The sequence below is a fragment of the Heptranchias perlo genome, chromosome 18 (genome assembly GCF_035084215.1).
Source record: "Heptranchias perlo isolate sHepPer1 chromosome 18, sHepPer1.hap1, whole genome shotgun sequence".
NCBI classification, from domain to species: Eukaryota; Metazoa; Chordata; class Chondrichthyes; order Hexanchiformes; family Hexanchidae; genus Heptranchias; species Heptranchias perlo.
Window position 1 is genome coordinate 1,216,560 of NC_090342.1, and position 18,400 is coordinate 1,234,959.

General features: G+C 44.9%; 1 protein-coding gene across 2 annotated transcripts in view; it reads left to right on the top strand.

Annotated features, from left to right (window-relative positions):
* The window catches only part of cry1b (cryptochrome circadian regulator 1b), a 48,520-nt gene extending 33,086 nt beyond the window's left edge, over positions 1 to 15,434 (top strand). For both annotated transcript variants that reach the window (XM_067999191.1, XM_067999190.1), the window contains exons 9-11: positions 5,906 to 6,108; positions 8,639 to 8,734; positions 14,350 to 15,434. In XM_067999191.1, coding sequence (XP_067855292.1) covers positions 5,906 to 6,108; positions 8,639 to 8,734; positions 14,350 to 14,453 — 403 coding nt within the window. In that variant the 3' untranslated portion in view covers positions 14,454 to 15,434. The remainder of the gene's footprint in view (positions 1 to 5,905; positions 6,109 to 8,638; positions 8,735 to 14,349) is intronic.
* Positions 15,435 to 18,400: the final 2,966 nt, after the last annotated feature.

Below are 18,400 nucleotides of genomic sequence, written 5' to 3' on the forward strand. Positions count from 1 at the left end.
ATCTGTGGTGGGTAAAATTTTGGAGTCTATTATTAAGGAGACAGTAGGATAAACATTGGATAAACATAATTTAATAGGACAAAGTCAGCATGGCTTTACGAAGGGGAAGTCATGTCTGACAAATTTGCTTGAGTTCTTTGAGGACATAACGTACGGGGTGGATAAAGGGGAGCCAGTGGACGTAGTGTATTTAGACTTCCAGAAGGCATTCGACAAGGTGCCACATAAAAGATTATTGCTCAAGATAAAGAATCACTGGATTGGGGGTAATATTCTGGCATGGGTGGAGGATTGGTTATCTAACAGGAAGCAGAGAGTTGGGATAAATGGTTCATTCTCGGACTGGCAACCAGTAGCCAGTGGTGTTCCGCAGGGGTCGGTGCTGGGTCCCCAACTCTTTACAATCTATATTAACGATTTGGAGGAGGGGACCAAGTGTAACATATCAAAGTTTGCAGATGATACAAAGATGGGAGGGAAAGCAGAGAGTGAGGAGGACATAAAAAACCTACAAGGGGATATAGACAGGCTGGGTGAGTGGGCGGAGATTTGGCAGATGCAATACAATATTGGAAAATGTGAGGTTATGCACTTTGGCAGGAAAAATCAGAGAGCAAGTTATTATCTTAATGGCGAGAAATTGGAAAGTACTGCAGTACAAAGGGATCTGGGGATCCTAGTGCAAGAAAATCAAAAGGTTAGTATGTAGGTGCAGCAGGTGATCAAGAAGGCCAATGGAATGTTGGCTTTTATTGCTCGGGGGATAGAATATAAAAACAGGGAGGTATTGCTGCAGTTATATAAGGTATTGGTGAGACCGCACCTGGAATACTGCATACAGTTTTGGTCTCCATACTTAAGAAAAGACATACTTGCTCTCGAGGCAGTACAAAGAAGGTTCACTCGGTTAATCCCGGGTATGAAGGGGTGGACATATGAGGAGTGGTTGAGTAGATTGGGACTCTACTCATTGGAGTTCAGAAGAATGAGAGGCGATCTTATTGAAACATATAAGATTGTGAAGGGGCTTGATTTGGTGGATGCGGTAAGGATGTTCCCAAGGATGGGTGAAACCAGAACGAGGGGGCATAATCTTAGAATAAGGGGCTGCTCTTTCAAAACTGAGATGAGGAGAAACTTCTTCACTCAGAGGGTATTAGGTCTGTGGAATTTGCTGCCCCAGGAAGCTGTGGAAGCTACATCATCAAATAAATTTAAAACAGAAATAGACAGTTTCCTAGAAGTAAAGGGAATTAGGGGTTACGGGGAGTGGGCAGGAAATTGGACATGAATTTAGATTTGAGGTTAGGATCAGATCAGCCATGATCTTATTGAATGGCGGAGCAGGCTCGAGGGGCCGATTGGCCTACTCCTGCTCCTATTTCTTATGTTCTTATGATATGTTGGCGTTCATTGCAAGAGGATTTGAGTACAAGAAAAGGGATGTCTTACTGCAGTTGTACAGGGCCTTGGTGAGACCACATCTGGAGTATTGTGTACAGTTTTGGTCTCCTTATCTGAGGAAGGATGTCCTTGCCATGAAGGGAGTGCAATGAAGGTTTACCAGACTGATTCCTGGGATGGCAGGATTGACGTATGAGGAGAGATTGGGTCGACTAGGCCTATATTCACTCGAGTTTAGAAGAATGAGAGGTGATCTCATCGAAACATATAAAATTCTAACAGGACTAGACAGACTAGATGCAGGGAGGATGTTCCCGATGGCTGGGGAGTCCAGAACCAGGGGTCACAGTCTCAGGATACGGGGTATGCCATTTAGAACCAAGATGAGGAGAAATTTCTTCACTCAGAGGGTGGTGAACCTGTGGAATTCTCTACCACAGAAGGCAGTGGAGGCCAAGTCATTATATGTATTCAAGAAGGACATAGATATATTCCTTAATGGTAAAGGGATCAAGGGATATGGGGAAAAAGTGGGAACAGGGTACTGAGTTAGACGATCAGCCATGATCATTTTGAATGGCGGAGCAGGCCCGAAGGGCCGAATGGCCTACTCTTGCTCCTATTTTCTATGTTTCTATGTCTATTCATGATTTTGAATACCTCTGTCAAATCTTCTCGCAACCTTCTCTGTTCTAAGGAGAACAACCCCAGCTTCTCCAGTCTATCCACGTAACTGAAGTCCCTCATCTCTGGCACTATTCTAGTAAATCTCTTCTGCACCCTTTCTAAGGCCTTCACATCTTTCTTAAAGTGTTGTGCCCAGAACTGGACACAATACTGCAGTTGTGGCTAAACCAGTGTTTTATAAAGGTTCATCATGACTTCCATACTTTTGTATTCTATGCCTCTATTTATAAAGCCCAGCATCCCGTATGCTTTTTTAACTGCTTTCTGAACCTGCCCTGCCACCTTCAATGATTTGTGCACATATACCCACAGATCTCTCTGTTGCTGTACCCCTTTGAGTTGTTCCCTCTAGTTTATATTGCCTCTCCTCGTTCTTCCTACCAAAATATATCACTCTGCATTTCTCTGTGTTAAATTTCATCTACCATGTGTGTGCCCATGCCACCAGCCAGTCTATATCCTCTTGAAGTCCATCACTATCCTCCTCACTGTTTACTACACGTCCAAGTTTGGTGTCATCTGCAAATTTTGAAATTGTACCCTGTATACCCAAGTCCAAGTCATTAATATATATCAAGAAAAGCAGTGGTCCCAGCACCGACCCCTGGGGAACACCACTGTACACCTCCCTCCAGTCCGAAAAACAACCATTCACCACTAATCTTATTCCTGTCACTTAGCCAATTCTGTATCCATATTGCTACTGCCCCCTTTAATCTTTGTGCACTTTATCAAACGCCTTTTGAAAGTCCATATACACCACATCAACTGCATTGCCCTCATCTACCCTCTCTATTACCTCATCAAAAAACTCTATCAGGTTAGCTAAATACGATTTGCCTTTAACAAATCCGTGCTGGCTTTCCCTATTCAATCCATACTTGTCCAAGTGACTGTTAATTCTGTCCTGGATTATCGTTTCTAAAAGTTTCCCCACCACCGAGGTTAAATTGACTGGCCTGTAGTTGCTGGGTTTATCCTGACACCCTTTTTTGAACAAGGATGTAACATTTGCAATTCTCCAGTCCTCTGGCACCACCCCCGTATCTACGGATGTTTGGAAGATTATGGCCAGTACCTCCGCAATTTCCACCCTTACTTCTCCCAGCAACCTAGGATGCATCCCATCCGGACTGGGTGACTTATCTATTTTAAGTATAGCTAGCCTTTCTAGTACCTCCTCTATATTAATTTTTAGCCCATCCAGTATCTCAACCATACCTTCCTTTACTGAGACTCTGGCAGCATCTTCTTCCTTGGTAAAGACAGATGCAAAGTACTCATTTAGTACCTCGGCCAATCCCTCTGCCTCCACGAGTAGATCTCCTTTATGGTCCCTAATCAGCCCCACACCTCCTCTTACTACCCGTTTACTATTTACATGTCTATAGAAGACTTTTGGATTCTCTTTTATGTTGCTGCCAGTCTATTCTCATACTCTCTCTTTGCCTCTCTTATTTCCTTTTTCACTTCCCCTCTGAACATTTTATATTCTGCCGAGTTCTCACTTGTGTTATCAACCTGACATCTGTCATATGCGCCTTTTTTCCTTTTCATCTTATTCACTATCTCTTTTATCATCCAGGGAGATCTGGCTTTAGTTGCCCTACCTTTCTGGGAATGTGCCTAGACTGTAACCGAACCATCTCCTCTTTAAAGGCCGCCCACTGTTCAATTGCAGTTTTGCCTGCCAAACTTTGATTCCAATTTACCCGGGCCAGATCGGTTCATCGAATCGTAAAAATTTACGGCACAAAAGGAGGCCATTCGGCCCATCGTGCCCGTACCGGCCGAAAATGAGCCACCCAACCTAGTCCCACTTTCCAGCAGCCTTGTAGGTCACGGCACTTGAGGTGCACATCCAGGTACTTTTTAAATGAGTTGAGGGTTTCTGCCTCTACCACCCTCTCAGGCAGTGAGTTCCAGACCCTCACCACCCTCTGGGTGAAAAAAAAATTCCTCAGCTCCCCTCTAATCCTTCTACCAATCACTTTAAATCTATGCCCCCTGGTTATTGAGCCCTCTGCTAAGGGAAATAGGTCCTTCCTATCCACTCTATCTAGGCCCCTCATAATTTTATATACCTCAATTAAAATCACCCCACAGCCTCCTTTGTTCCAAAGAGAACAACCCCAGCCCATCCATTCTTTTCTCATAGCTAAAATTCTCCAGCCCTGGCAACATCGTCGTAAATCTCCTCTGTATCCTCTCTAGTGCAATCACATCTTTCCTGTAATGTGGTGACCAGAACTGTACACAGTACTCAAGCTGTGGCCTAACCAGTGTTTTATACAGTTCCAGCATAACCTCCCTGCTCTTATATTCTATGCTTCAGCTAATAAAGGAAAGTATTCCATATGCCTTATTAACCACCTTATCTACCTGTCCTGTTACCTTCAGGGATCTGTGGACATGCACTCCAAGGTTCCTCATTTCCTCTATTTATTGTGTATTCCCTTGCCTTGTTTGCCCTCCCCAAATGCATTACCTCATACTTCTCTTGATTGAATTCCATTTGCCACTTTTCTGCATACCTGACCAGTCCATTGATATCTTCCTGCAGTCTACAGCTTTCCTCCTCACTATCAACCACACGGCCAATTTTTTTGTCATCTGCAAACTTCTTAATCGTGTCCCCTACATTTAAGTCCAAATCATTAATATATATCACAAAAAGCAAGGGACCGAGTACTGATCGCATTGAAATTGGCCCTCCTCCAATTGAGTATTTATACATTAAAGTGGTCGGTGTCCTTTTCCATAGCTATTCTAAACCTTATGATATTATGATCGCTGCTCCCTAAATGCTACACCACTGACACTTGCTCCACTTGGCCCGCCTCATTCCCTAGAACCATGTCCAGCAATGCCTCCTTCCTCGTTGGGCCGGAAATGTACTGGTCAAGAAAGTTATCCTGAACACTTTTCAAAAATTCCTCCCCCCTCTTTGCCCCTTATGTTATTGTTATCCCAGTCTATATTAGGATAGTCGATAGGACCATCTCCCCACCAAACTACCACAGTGGTGGTGTGGCCCTGATCAACAAGGCAGTCATACTTTGCTCTCTTTCCTCTACTCCTCTCAAAGCTGCACCTCCTTCGAGTGCCTCTCCTATAAAAACCCCAGTTATCAGCGTCCCAGCCAAGTTTCACTCCAAGATTTCCCCTCTCGGCCTCTGTGCTGAGTGACAACTCATCCTGAGTGATTTCAATCTGCATTTAGCTTCTCTCTCCTCTGAATTCACTGCCTTTTGGTCCTCCCTATACCCCTTTCTCTGTAAACTCTCATACCCCATATTCACAGCCAAGCCCTTGATCTTGCCATCTCCCGCGATACCTCCACTCTCGTGGTCTTGATCATTGACGAGGCTATCTCCAACCACTTCCTTGTACTCCTCACCACCCATCTGTGGTTTTCTCCTCTGTTGTTAGTATTTGTCTGTCCCGAACTTGTGACTGTAGTTGTGACTGGTTCAATATCGCTCTCCGCTACCATATGTAGGCACAGGTTATATTATCTAAGGTTATTCTTTTTGTACCCAGAACACAGCCCAGATGAGAGAAAGCTATTCAGCTTGCAGCTAACATTCCCTTAATTAGCCCAAACTACAGGGAACTTCAATATCCAACCTAGAATGCATGTATATGTGGTCATATTTTGCTAAATTACCACAATTTTTTAAACTATATTTCAGGAATCATTGTAAATTAAAATATTTTTTTAGTTTGATGTAAATTCTACATTTTTCACATGCTATCTAAGATTTATGGGTGTTGGCATTCTACTGAGTTGGAGTGTTCGTTGTGTTTTTAGGCGATATCTGCCAGTCCTCCGAGGTTTTCCTGCCAAACATATCTATGATCCCTGGAATGCTCCAGAGAGTGTACAGAAAGCTGCAAAATGCATCATTGGTGTTCATTACCCAAAACCCGTGGTGCACCATGCTGAAGCTAGTGGCCTGAATATCGAACGAATGAAGCAGATCTACCAGCAGCTTTCCCGTTACAGAGGCCTAAGTGAGTGGAGAAACAGCTTTATGTGGTTTCTATTTTTCTTGAAAGGCATGAAGCAGCAATACAATGGCCAGCATTTCTTTAGCACTCCTCATGTACAGAAAAATATCTGCGGGCTTTACAGAACAAGGACAAGAGGGAAGTGGGGGGAAAGAAAGAAATATAGAAAATAGGAGCAGGAGTAGGCCATTTGGCCCTTCGAGCCTGCTCCGCCATTCAATATGGCTGATCCTCTATCTCAATACCATATTCCCGCTCTCTCCCCATACCCCTTGATGCCTTTTGTATCTAGAAATCTATCCAGCTCCTTCTTAAATATATTCAGTGACTTGGCCTCCACTGCCTTCTGTGGTAGAGAATTCCACAGGTTCACCACCCTCTGAGTGAAGAAATTTCTCCTCATCTCAGTCCTAAATGTTCTACCCTGTATCCTGAGACTGTGACCCCTCGTTCTGGACTCCCCATCCAGGGGAAACATCCTCCCTGCATCCAATCTGTTCAGCCCTGTCAGAATTTTATATGTTTCAATGAGATCCCCTCTCTTTCTTCTAAACTCGAGTGAATACAGGCCGAGTCGACCCAATCTCTCCTCATATGACTGTCCTGCCATCCCAGGAAACAGTAAATCCCAGGTATGTAAAGAGGCAATAGTACAGTTGAAGAGATGGGTTCTTTGCTGCTCGACCAGTGATCAGTGAGTTTGGTCCAGCAGTCAACCTGTTTAAATTACCAGACAATCATTAGCTCCTTTGTTTCTGCTCAAGTACCTTGAACAAATTAACTTCAAGGTTCTTGTATCATCTGGCATTGAAACGTGTCTGCCTGATCTCATGACAAACTTCTCTCCACTGTTAGGTGAGATAATTCACTGAGAGCGGGCAGCTTCCATCGACTACTGGAAGGGGACAATTATCGGGCCAAGTACTACAACCATCTGTAGTGGACACCATACTGACTTCATTCATCCACAGACCGTGCTTATAACATTAAGTGGAAGAAACAGCCAAATCTCATAGTTCTTTTGTAGCATATCTGCATCCTAGAATACCTATGACATCATCCTGATCAGTGACTGAAACCGAGCTCCAACTATGTTCATTGTTCAGCAGTTTCACCCTCCCTCACCCCGTCATCAATTGAGTTTCACCCTCCCTCACCCCGTCATCAATTGAGTTTCACCCTCCCTCACCCCGTCATCAATTGAGTTTCACCCTCCCTCACCCCGTCATCAATTGAGTTTCACCCTCCCTCACCCCGTCATCAATTGAGTTTCACCCTCCCTCACCCTGTTATCAATTGAGTTTCTCAATGCATGCAAATTAAATCTTGACAGGTCTCCACTATTCCCAATGGGACCTCATTCTAGTCCTACATAAATTAGTGTAGTCATCTTTCAAACCTCTTAACACATGCTCTTAAGTACCTGTCATGGTCACTCCGACTTCAGCTCGCTGGGTTAGATTCAGCCACTAGTTGTTAATCAGTCCTACTTAATTTGAGATAAGATATTGTTGTCTTTGGTTCTGTCCATCTCAGGATGTTGGCCTTTTATACCGACTATTTCAAATCCCTCCCAGCAGACACATCTGTTTATCACAATGGTCCCAAAGTGCCAGGAAAAGCCATGTTTCTAAGCAAAGGCCTGCAAGTTGGGTAATGGTGTATTCCTTACTACTGTCGCTTCTTGATTGGGAAACCCAGTGGTTGCCAGAAGTCCCTCTTCCCATTCCACACTGCCTCTTGAACCTCTTCAAAATGGGGTGTTCATTAGCAATATCTGTAAAACAGACGTAAGGAGCAATCCTTATTTTTTAGCCTTGATTAGTGGCTGGATTCTCTCTCCCCAGGCAATTGTCTTCACCCTGAGTACTACAGGGTCTGCATGTGGAGGATATCAAAGAAATATGTTACTTATCTTCTAGGGTCTTTATCTTTCAATAGGAGGCATGCTCTGCACATTGTGCCCACTCTCCATTCCCTCAGGCCATGTGTGGAGTTCAAATGGCTGTTTCTGTTCTGTAATGTAGGTCAAAACAAACTGAAGGGTTTTTATACCAGACAGGAACAGGAATGCCATGTTGTGGGATTCCAATATTAGCACACCCTGAAGTCCGAATATCTTAAAGGGAGACTGTCCATTTATGCTGTTTCTGCAGAATGTGATTCTGCTCGATTCCAGTGGTATGTGGAGCATGTTTTCTGTTGGAAAATGAAGATGGCCCCACAGGATGGATGAGTTTTAGTTCCAAATATATTAGGAACAAGAATAAAGTACAAGGACCGAGACTGCATTTATCGAGGGGCCAAATTTTTTGTCTTGCACTTTTATTTTGACAATATCTAGCAATAATCTTCAGCGGAAATGATCCATTTTTGTATTCTGTTAATTAATGAGAGAGGTAATGTGTTACAATGAATGAAATGCAGGCCTGTTACAGAAAACTGTTCCTCTACTCTTGTTTAAAGTTTCAAATTATACAGCAACTAGATAAATGGAGAACCTTTATTCATGAAAGCCTACCTTGTTTTGTAGGTCTTCTTGCTTCAGTGCCTTCTAACCCTAATGCAAATGGTGGAATTATGGGGTGTTCACTGGGTAAGGACACACACGGATGCAGTAATATAACAGGTGAGATAGTCTAACTCACGGGTGATTCACGTCCTGTTTCCAGCGGGGGTGGGAAGCTCCTGTTCCACAAATGGAGGCTGTTCTCTAGTTTTCTTGGTGCCCTCCATTATATAAATATATGTCATGGTTATTTGTTGTACTGAAGAGTGAATGCAATACTTACTTGGATTTTCAATTGCCTTCCAATTAAATGTCACCATTTTCCTTTTATTTGGATAAATTTGATTTTGTTTTTAATCATTTAAAAATTGCTTTAAAATAAATTTATCAGCCTTTTGAAACGTGGTCAAAATGAAATATTAAATATTATGACCGCAAAATGTTTTTTTAAACTGACAAAGCACTTTAAATGTGGTGTTCAGTTTATAGTAACTGGGTTGAGTTCCCGATTCAGAATTAAGTACAGTTGTTGGAAAAGTGAGAAGAGTAAAGTGGAAGGATTCTTAAAATATTTCACTAGTGGTGCTGGGAGCCGCATAAGGACTTTTAATCTTTTGAATCCTATTAGAAACATGTGAGAAATGCTGCCATTGAATGGCAGTAGGATGTGGGTTTGTGACATCTGATTTCATTGCCCAATCCACCAACACCAATCTCCTCCTTTCTGACAGCCCAAGAAAGAATTAAATTCAATTTGTCACTTGGATTATAATTGTTTTTATTTTTGTATCTATGCTGTTACATAATGTTAAAACTTAAAAAATCTAGGGAACTTTTGTTCCTCCCCCAATTCCCTTATACAACAGGGATTCTATCCATTGTGGTAAATAATGCAGAGTCCATTGTAGTTAATGAATAGTATGTAACTTCAAAGGTGTCTGAAATATATTTGTGTTCCACCTTCTCGTCTCTCCTTTAAAATCCTCAATACCTACCATTCCCCAAGCCCTGCCCAAATTTCTCCCCAAGATATCCTCACTCCCTCCTTTCCTTTCTCAGACTCTGCAGAGTGACGCCTCATTCATGGTGATTTCAATCTCCATCTCAGCTCCCTTTGCTCTCTTTCCTTTTGAATTTATCTCCTACACTTAATGACGACACCCTCAACATCGCCATCTCACGTGGCCTCTCCATCCCCGGTCTCAATCACTGAACAAGTCACCTCCAACTACTTGCTTGTATCCCTCACCACCCGCAGCCCCTGGAAGAAAAATCTTCTTCCCAATTTGCTTGGAACTGCACTTTGAAACTCCCTACTGCCCTCCTCTCCTGGATAGGGTGAAGAATATTTACTTGTTTTAAGTGTTGTTGTTTCTTAAATGGCCTAGGTGCTCATTTAATCTGGAGATACAACTCTGCCCAAGTACTTCTGTTTTTTTGCATACTTGCACTCTACAGGAGCAGCTAAGTACTGGCTATTCCTTCAGACAGGTTCCATTCCCTGGTTCCAATACCATCATTCCATTCCCCTGTACATAACAGTAACTGCACTTCAAAATAATTGAATGGCAGGGAAGCACTTTGGGACATCCCGAGGATGTGAAAGGCACTTTTTAAATAAAAGCTGTTTTTCTGATGTAGATTTTAATGATCTCAACAGCAATATAATGACTGATAGAAACCCACCAAGCTGGAGTACACGTAGGCCTGGAGCGAAGAGGTTTTTTGTTGTTTTGAAGCAGCAAAGCCCTGAGGCCGTTTAGCAGATGCACAATGCTAGGGCCAGCAAAAGTAGACTGATTCATGAGGAGGGCTGTCAGACCTGAACAGTCAGGCAGGGCTACGGTTTAATGTTTCATCTGACAATACAGCAATCCTGCAGTACTGGGCTGGAGTGTCATCCTCGATTAGGAACATGGTATGTTCTCTTTATTTGCTACTCTGTAATTATTGTCAGACTAACCCTTGAAGTGCTGTCGAGGAGTGTCCCCAACTGGAGCTGTTGGGGATCCTGGGGCTGACTGCCAGTTTACTCACTCGGCAGCCTTGACTGTGCTTAGGCAGACCAGCGGTTGGACTGCTCTCACCTATAAAGTGACCTGGTCAGCCAATGACCATCTCTCCTTTTTTAAAGTTTCTCCAACCGAGAGGAAGAAGGTAAGCAGTTGCTGTAGGACACAGGAAAATTCTCCTCCATTAGCACATCACTGAGAAGAGCCTCACAGAGGCTACTGTCCGGCCATTAACCAGCATTGTAAAGCCTGGCTTTCTGATCGTGAATCGATTTTTCAATGTTTGAACCTTGTTGAACTTTTGTTTCGATAAGCATGGAATTCTGAGACCCGAAGAAATGCATTGTTGGTACCTTCTATATTGATTGTACATGTTGCAGTAACTACTGCTGAGATTCCACCATAGCATGGTGGAATTCCTCATTAAGATGGAGAGTGAATTAGTTGAATCCGAAACTAGGGTCCTGAATCTAAATAAAGGAAATTACGAAAGTATGAGGTGCAAGTTGGCTATGATAGATTGGGGAACTTTACTAAAAGGGATGACAGTGGATAGGCAATGGCTAATATTTAAAGAACATGTGCAGGAATTACAACAATTATTCATTCTTGTCTAGCACAAAAATAAAACAGGAAAGGTGGCTCAACCGTGGCTTACAAAAGAAATTAGGGATAGTATTAGATCCAAGAGGAGACATATAAAATTGCCAGAAAAAGCGGCAAGCCTGAGAATTGGGAGCAGTTTAGAATTCAGCAAAGGAGGACAAAGAGATTGATTAAGAGGAGAAAAAATAGAGTATGAGAGTAAACTATCAGGGAACATAAAAACTGACTGTAAAAGCTTCTATAAATATGTCAAGAGAAAAAGATTAGTGAAGACAAATGTAGGTCCCTTACAGTCAGAAATGGGGGAAATTATAATGGGGAACAAAGAAATGGCAGAATAATTAAACACATACTTTGGTTCTGTCTTCACAAAGGAGGTCACAAATAACCTCCCAAAAATGTTAAGGAACCAAGGGCCGAGTGAGAGGGAGGAACTGAAGGAAATCAGTATTAGTTAAAAAAAAAATAGTGCTCGGGAAATTAATGGGGCTAAAGGCTGACAAACCCCCAGGGCCTGATAATCTACATCCCAGAGTACTAAAGGAAGTGGCCCTGGAAATAGTGGATGCATTGGTGATCATCTTCCAAAATTCTATAGACTCTGGAACAGTTCCTACAGATTGGAGGGTGGCAAATGTAACCCCACTATTTAAAAAAGGAGGGAGAGAAAGAACAGGGAATTACAGACCAGTTAGCCTAACATCAGTAGTGGGGAAAATGCTAGAGTCTATTATAAAAGATGTGATAACGGAACACTTGGAGGGGCATTAACGGGATTGGACAAAGTCAGCATGGGTTTATGAAAGGAAAATCATGCTTAACAAATCTACTGGAGTTTTTTGAGGATGCAGCTAGTAGAATAGATAGGGGAGAACCAGTGGATTTGGTGTATTTGGATTTCCAGAAGGCTTTTGATAAGGTCCCACACAGGAGGTTAGTGTGCAAAATTAAAGCACATGGGATTGGGGGTAATGTACTGGCATGGATTGAGAATTGTTTGACACACAGGAAACAGAGAGTAGGAATAAACGGGTCTTTTTCCGGGTGGCAGGCAGTGACTAGTGGGGTACTGCAGGGATCAGTGCTTGGGCCCCAGCTATTCACAATATATATCAATGATTTGGATGAGGGAACGGAATGTAACATTTCCAAGTTTGCAGACGACACAAAGCTGGGGTGGAATGTGAGCTGTGAGGAGGATGCAAAGAGGCTCCATTGTGATTTAGACAAGTTGAGTGAATGGGCAAGAACATGGCAGATGCAGTATAAAGTGGATAAATGTGAGGTTATCGACTTTGGTTGTAAAAACAGAAAGACTTATTATTATATGAATGGTGATAGATTGGGAAAAGGGGAGGTGCAACGAGACCTGGGTGTCCTTGTACACCAGTCGCTGAAAGCGAGCATTCAGGTGCAGCAAGCAGTTAGGAAGGCGAATGGTATGTTGGCGTACATTGCAAGAGGATTTGAGTACAGGAACAGGGTTGTCTTACTGCAGTTATACAGGGCCTTGGTGAGACCACATCTGGAGTATTATGTGCAGTTTTGGTCTCCTTATCTGAGGAAGGATATCCTTGCCATGGAGGGAGTGCAACGAAGGTTTACCAGACTGATTCCTGGGATGACAGGACTGATGTATGAGGAGAGATTGGGTCGACTAGGCCAATATTCACTGGAATTTAGAAGAATGAGAGGTGATCTCATTGAAACATATAAAATTCTAACAGGACTAGATGCAGGGAGGATGTTCCCGATGGCTGGGGAGTCCAGAACCGGTAGTCACAGTCTCAGGATATGGGGTATGCCAGTTAGAACCGAGATGAGGAGAAATTTCTTCACTCAGAGGGTGGTGAACCTGTGGAATTCTCTACCACAGAAGGCAGTGGAGGCCAAGTCATTAGATGTATTCAAGAAGGAGATAGATATATTCCTTAATGCTAAAGGGATCAAGGGAAATGGGGAAAAAGCGGGAACAGGGTACTGAGTTAGACCATCAGCCATGATCATCTTGAATAGCGGAGTAGGCCCGAAGGGCCTACTCTTGCTCCTATTTTCTATGTTTCTATGTTTATCAAATGAAGACAGCAGTGAGCCTGTTACCATCAGTAATTAGTTTCCCTCTCCCTCCCCCCCCCCACCCCGCCTGATTCAAAAGCTGAATCTAAATCTCAATCTCATTCTGTATTATATAACCACAAAGGATTAGGATTTTCTGAGCTAGGTTAAAGTTGCGCAGTTGACTCTGTCTATGTGGGGGAGCCATACAGACCGAGAATGCCCTGGATTTGATCCTTTGGTCCTTGAATTAGCTGATCGTAGGGTGGGGACACCAAGTGCCCTCGGTTCCTGCAGTTCGGGAAGGCCGGCCAGGGTTCCTGCTCTTGATTGCTGTTCAGTGACCCCTGACAGAACTACATGCATTTGGACATCAGGCTCAGGCTCGGAGGTGATGGCCCTCACTGTCCAGTAGTCTGCCGAGGCTTATTTGGGCAAATGTGAGTGGTGCCTGTGGAACTACACCCACCATTTAGTGCCTCCAGGGGAGGAGGGCAGTAAACCAGCTATATAACTTTTCTTCCTACGTTTAGTCAGGTCTGTTTTTGTTTAAGGCCGTCCACCACAGAACACATGTTCACTTGGAAATTAATGGAAACAGATTTTTTGAAGTGTTTACAAAAAAAAATTATAAAAGTTTAAAGAATCTATCTAAAATGTACCCAGTAAACTTTGTGTGGCTAGATCAATGTTTTCTGGTTTTGAGTAACGTGGAGGCTGATTGAATTGTCTATTCATCCAGTGCCAAGAAACAAATGTACACATACACTTTCAAATGAAATGTGTTCTTGTTGGTAAAACTGATTTTCTCAATCCTGTCTAACGTAGCCATCTGTGTATAATATAATATAATTCCCTGTGTGTGCACCCAATCACACTGCAGGCTGTAGCACGGGTAGGAATGGACCTGGGAACAGTATTTTGTACTTTAAACAAGGAGACTCGGCTTGCTCACAGTGTTTTATTACATAAACGTACAAACCTTCAAGTACTGAAAGGATATTTTGTACATTTAAAATTAGCTTGATTTTAGCTAAAGTTATTGTGGATTTTGTTTTTCAGGCAGCAGCACCCTGAACAACAGTCTGACCTCTGGAAAGCGGCCAAGTCCTGGGGAAGAAATGCCAGGAGTAGGGCCCAAAGTTCAGAGGCAGAGCAGTGGTTAGGTAAGGACAGACAGGCAGAGTAAGAGTCCTTTCAGATACATTCATAGACGTTACAACAGGAGGCGCCATTCAGCCCAACCAGTCTGTGCCAGTGTTTAGTCTCCACATGAGCAAATAGCCCTAGTCATACTTATCCGTCCTTTCCCTTCCTCCACCTATCCAGTGTAATTGTCAGTGTGGACGAGGGAGTATGGGATCGAGTGAGAGTCGGCCTCCAGCTCGTGTGTGGTGCAGAGCCAAGGGAGAACAGTGAAAAGGGATGGATTTTTTGATGTGCATTTATTGAAATTGAGTGCATCTGATAAATTAAAAATATCAAAATGTTATGTCGTGAAAGGAATTAAAGCTGTGGATTTAATATTTTAGAAATTACATTCAGAAGTCTTACAAAACAAAGCCTAGAGCTGGCCCAGGTGTGTTTGATTTTTTTTCTTTCACGCACTTGGAAACGAGGAGTGAATACAAGGATACATTGGGAAGAATTCCGATCGGGAGAGGTTATGGCGCAGATTGAGCAACATGGACGTTTTCCCCCTAATGTTCAACATTTACTTTTAAGGAACAGATTGTTCTGAAATATGGAGAATGAAAGATTGGCAAATGCATTCTGTAGATGTTTCTATAAGTTCAACAGAAATGATGAGTTGCTGCAAGGGCGGAGCGAAAGGCCATGGTCGATACTCCTGTAAATAATGAATTTGAATTTCCTACGTTCAGTCCTGTAAATATTTGATACAGTGTTTAGTTATAGACATCTATTTTGACAATCTTTCATGCATATACAATATTTAAATATTTTAGCATTAAATTCTGTAAATAAAAAAGGAGGATTTGAGCCCTGTATCTTCTCGCACTATCCTAATTCAGGCGTCTGCCTTTAACCCTTTTCCTCATGTCTCCCAGTTTTGACCCCCCTCTCCTAGTCGGACTGCTCCCCCCCGCTCCCCACCACCTTCGGACTGCTCCCCCCCGCCCCCCCCCCCCCCCCCCCCCACCATCGGACTGCTCCCCCCCGCCCCCCCCCCCCCCCCCCCCCCCCCCCACCATCGGACTGCTCACCCCCCCCCCCCACCATCGGACTGCTCCCCCCCTTCCCCCACCACCATCGGACTGCTCCCCCCCTTCCCCCACCACCATCGGACTGCTCCCCCCCTTCCCCCACCACCATCGGACTGCTCCCCCCCTTCCCCCACCACCATCGGACTGCTCCCCCCCTTCCCCCACCACCATCGGACTGCTCCCCCCCTTCCCCCACCACCATCGGACTGCTCCCCCCTCCCCCCACCACCATCGGACTGCTCCCCCCCTTCCCCCACCACCATCGGACTGCTCCCCCCTCCCCCCACCACCATCGGACTGCTCCCCCCCTTCCCCCACCACCATCGGACTGCTCCCCCCCTTCCCCCACCACCATCGGACTGCTCCCCCCCTTCCCCCACCACCATCGGACTGCTCCCCCCCTTCCCCCACCACCATCGGACTGCTCCCCCCTCCCCCCACCACCATCGGACTGCTCCCCCCCCCCCCCCCCACCACCATCGGACTGCTCCCCCCCCCCCCCACCACCATCGGACTGCTCCCCCCCCCCACCAGTCGGACCGCTCCCCCTTCTCTCTCCTCCTCTCTTCCCCCCCCCCCCCCCACAGTCGGACCGCTCCCCCTTCTCTGCCCCCCCCCCCCCAGTCGGACCGCTCCCCCTTCTCTCTCCTCCTCTCCCCCCCCCCCCCCCCCCCACAGTCGGACCGCTCCCCCTTCTCTTCCCCCTTCCTCCCAAAATCGGATTGCTCCCCTCCCCCCCCAACCAACTGACATTTTCTGCTTGAAGCCAGTACTTGGCTGCTGCTCGTGTGAAGGCATTGAGCCCGTACCCGTCAATTTAGACATGTACCAAATTGTACAAAACAAAGTGGTGATGACGTGTAGGCCCTCGAACTGTTATAAAGGTTCACACTGAAGTTCCCATGCAGGAAATTTGATGTAAAAACCCCAAGTGGAAGAAAGGTATAGTCTACCTGCTTGTCGAAAACTTACTGATTGGGTCAACAGAAAGGACTGAGTAACAAGCCGGTGTTAAGACTGCAGTGGAAGAAATTGAAGAAGCTGGCAGTAGTTCAGGCTGGTACACTGGAACATAGGAACAGGAGTAGGCCATTCAGCCCCTCGTGCCTGCTCCGCCATTTGACAAGATCATGGCTGATCTGTGATCTAACTCCATATACCTGCCTTTGGCCCATTTCCCTTAATACCTTTTGTTGCCAAAAAGCTATCTATCTCAGATTTAAATTTAGCAATTGAGCTAGTATCAATTGCCATTTGCGGAAGAGAGTTCCAAACTTCTACCACCCTTTGTGTGTAGAAATGTTTTCTAATCTCGCTCCTGAAAGGTCTGGCTCTAATTTTTAGACTGTGCCCCCTACTCCTGGAATCCCCAACCAGCGGAAATAGTTTCTCTCTATCCACCCTATCTGTTCCCCTTAATATCTTATAAACTTCGATCAGATCACCCCTTAACCTTCTAAACTCCAGAGAATACAACTCCAATTTGTGTAATCTCTCCTCGTAACTTAACCCTTGAAGTCCGGGTATCATTCTAGTAAACCTACGCTGCACTCCCTCCAAGGCCAATATGTCCTTCCGAAGGTGCAGTGCCCAGAACTGCTCACAGTACTCCAAGTGCGGTCTAACTAGGGTTTTGTACAGCTGCAGCATAACTTCTGCCCCCTTGTACTCTAGTCCTCTCAATATAAAGGCCAGCATTCCATTTGCCTTATTGATGATTTTCTGCACCTGTTCATGACACTTCAATGATCTATGTACCTGAACCCCTAAATCCCTTTGGACATCCACTGTTTTTAACTTACACTGGGCCGTGTTACTTGTACAAAGTACATAAACACAAGGCTGTACTCAGGCTAGTAGTGAATACATGTAGTTTATAAACCATTCAATACATATTTTGTAAGTCAATCAGCGTCTCGAGGAGAAAAATAGCTTGATGGTTCAGGTATGACCCTTCATCAGAACACACTGTCTGTCTCTAAAATGGACCTGCGTTGTCTCTGTCTTTTAAACACTTGTATTGCATCTGGTGAAAGGGCCAGAATCAGTAAAGTAATCTGGAGAACGTTTACTTTTAAATTGAATGAAGTATTGTACTGATGTTGTGTTTGTTTCTGTCCCTCAGTCTCTACTTATATGCATTAGTGATAGCGGCTTTTTAATGCTCAGTGGTAGCCAGGTTGGGATTGAGACAGTGTGACACTTCGAGGAGGAGAGCAGGGTGGCTGTGGGGGGTAATGGGGGAGAGCAGGGTGGCTGAGGTGGGGGGGGAATGGGGGAGAGCAGGTTGGCTGAGGTGGGGGGGAATGGGGGAGAGCTGGGTGGGTGAGGAGGGGAAATGGGGGAGAGCAGGGTGGCTGAGGTGGGGTGGAATGGGGGAGAGCAGGGTGGCTGAGGTGGGGTGGAATGGGGGAGAGCTGGGTGGCTGAGGGGGGGGGGGGTGAGGGGGGGGGAATGGGGATACCAGGGTGGGTGAGGGAGGGGAATGGGGGAGAGCAGGGTGGGTGAGGGAGGGGAATGGGGGAAGAGCAGGGTGGGTGAGGGGGGGGAATGGGGGAAGAGCAGGGTGGGTGAGGGGGGGGAATGGGGGAAGAGCAGGGTGGGTGAGGGGGGGGAATGGGGGAAGAGCAGGGTGGGTGAGGGGGGAATGGGGGAAGAACAGGGTGGGTGAGGGGGGAATGGGGAATTGAAAGGAATCGGGACAGAAATAACCAGTGCTTCAAAGTTGTATGCAACGGATCTCGACAGTTCATTCATGAATATCAAAACTAATTCTGTTCTGCCATATGTTTTTGAAGTTTTCAAGTTTTTATATCTTTAACCATCTAAATGTGGTAAGAATGCAGCAGCTGCATTTTTGTTTAAAAATATTTTGTGGTTATGGGTCA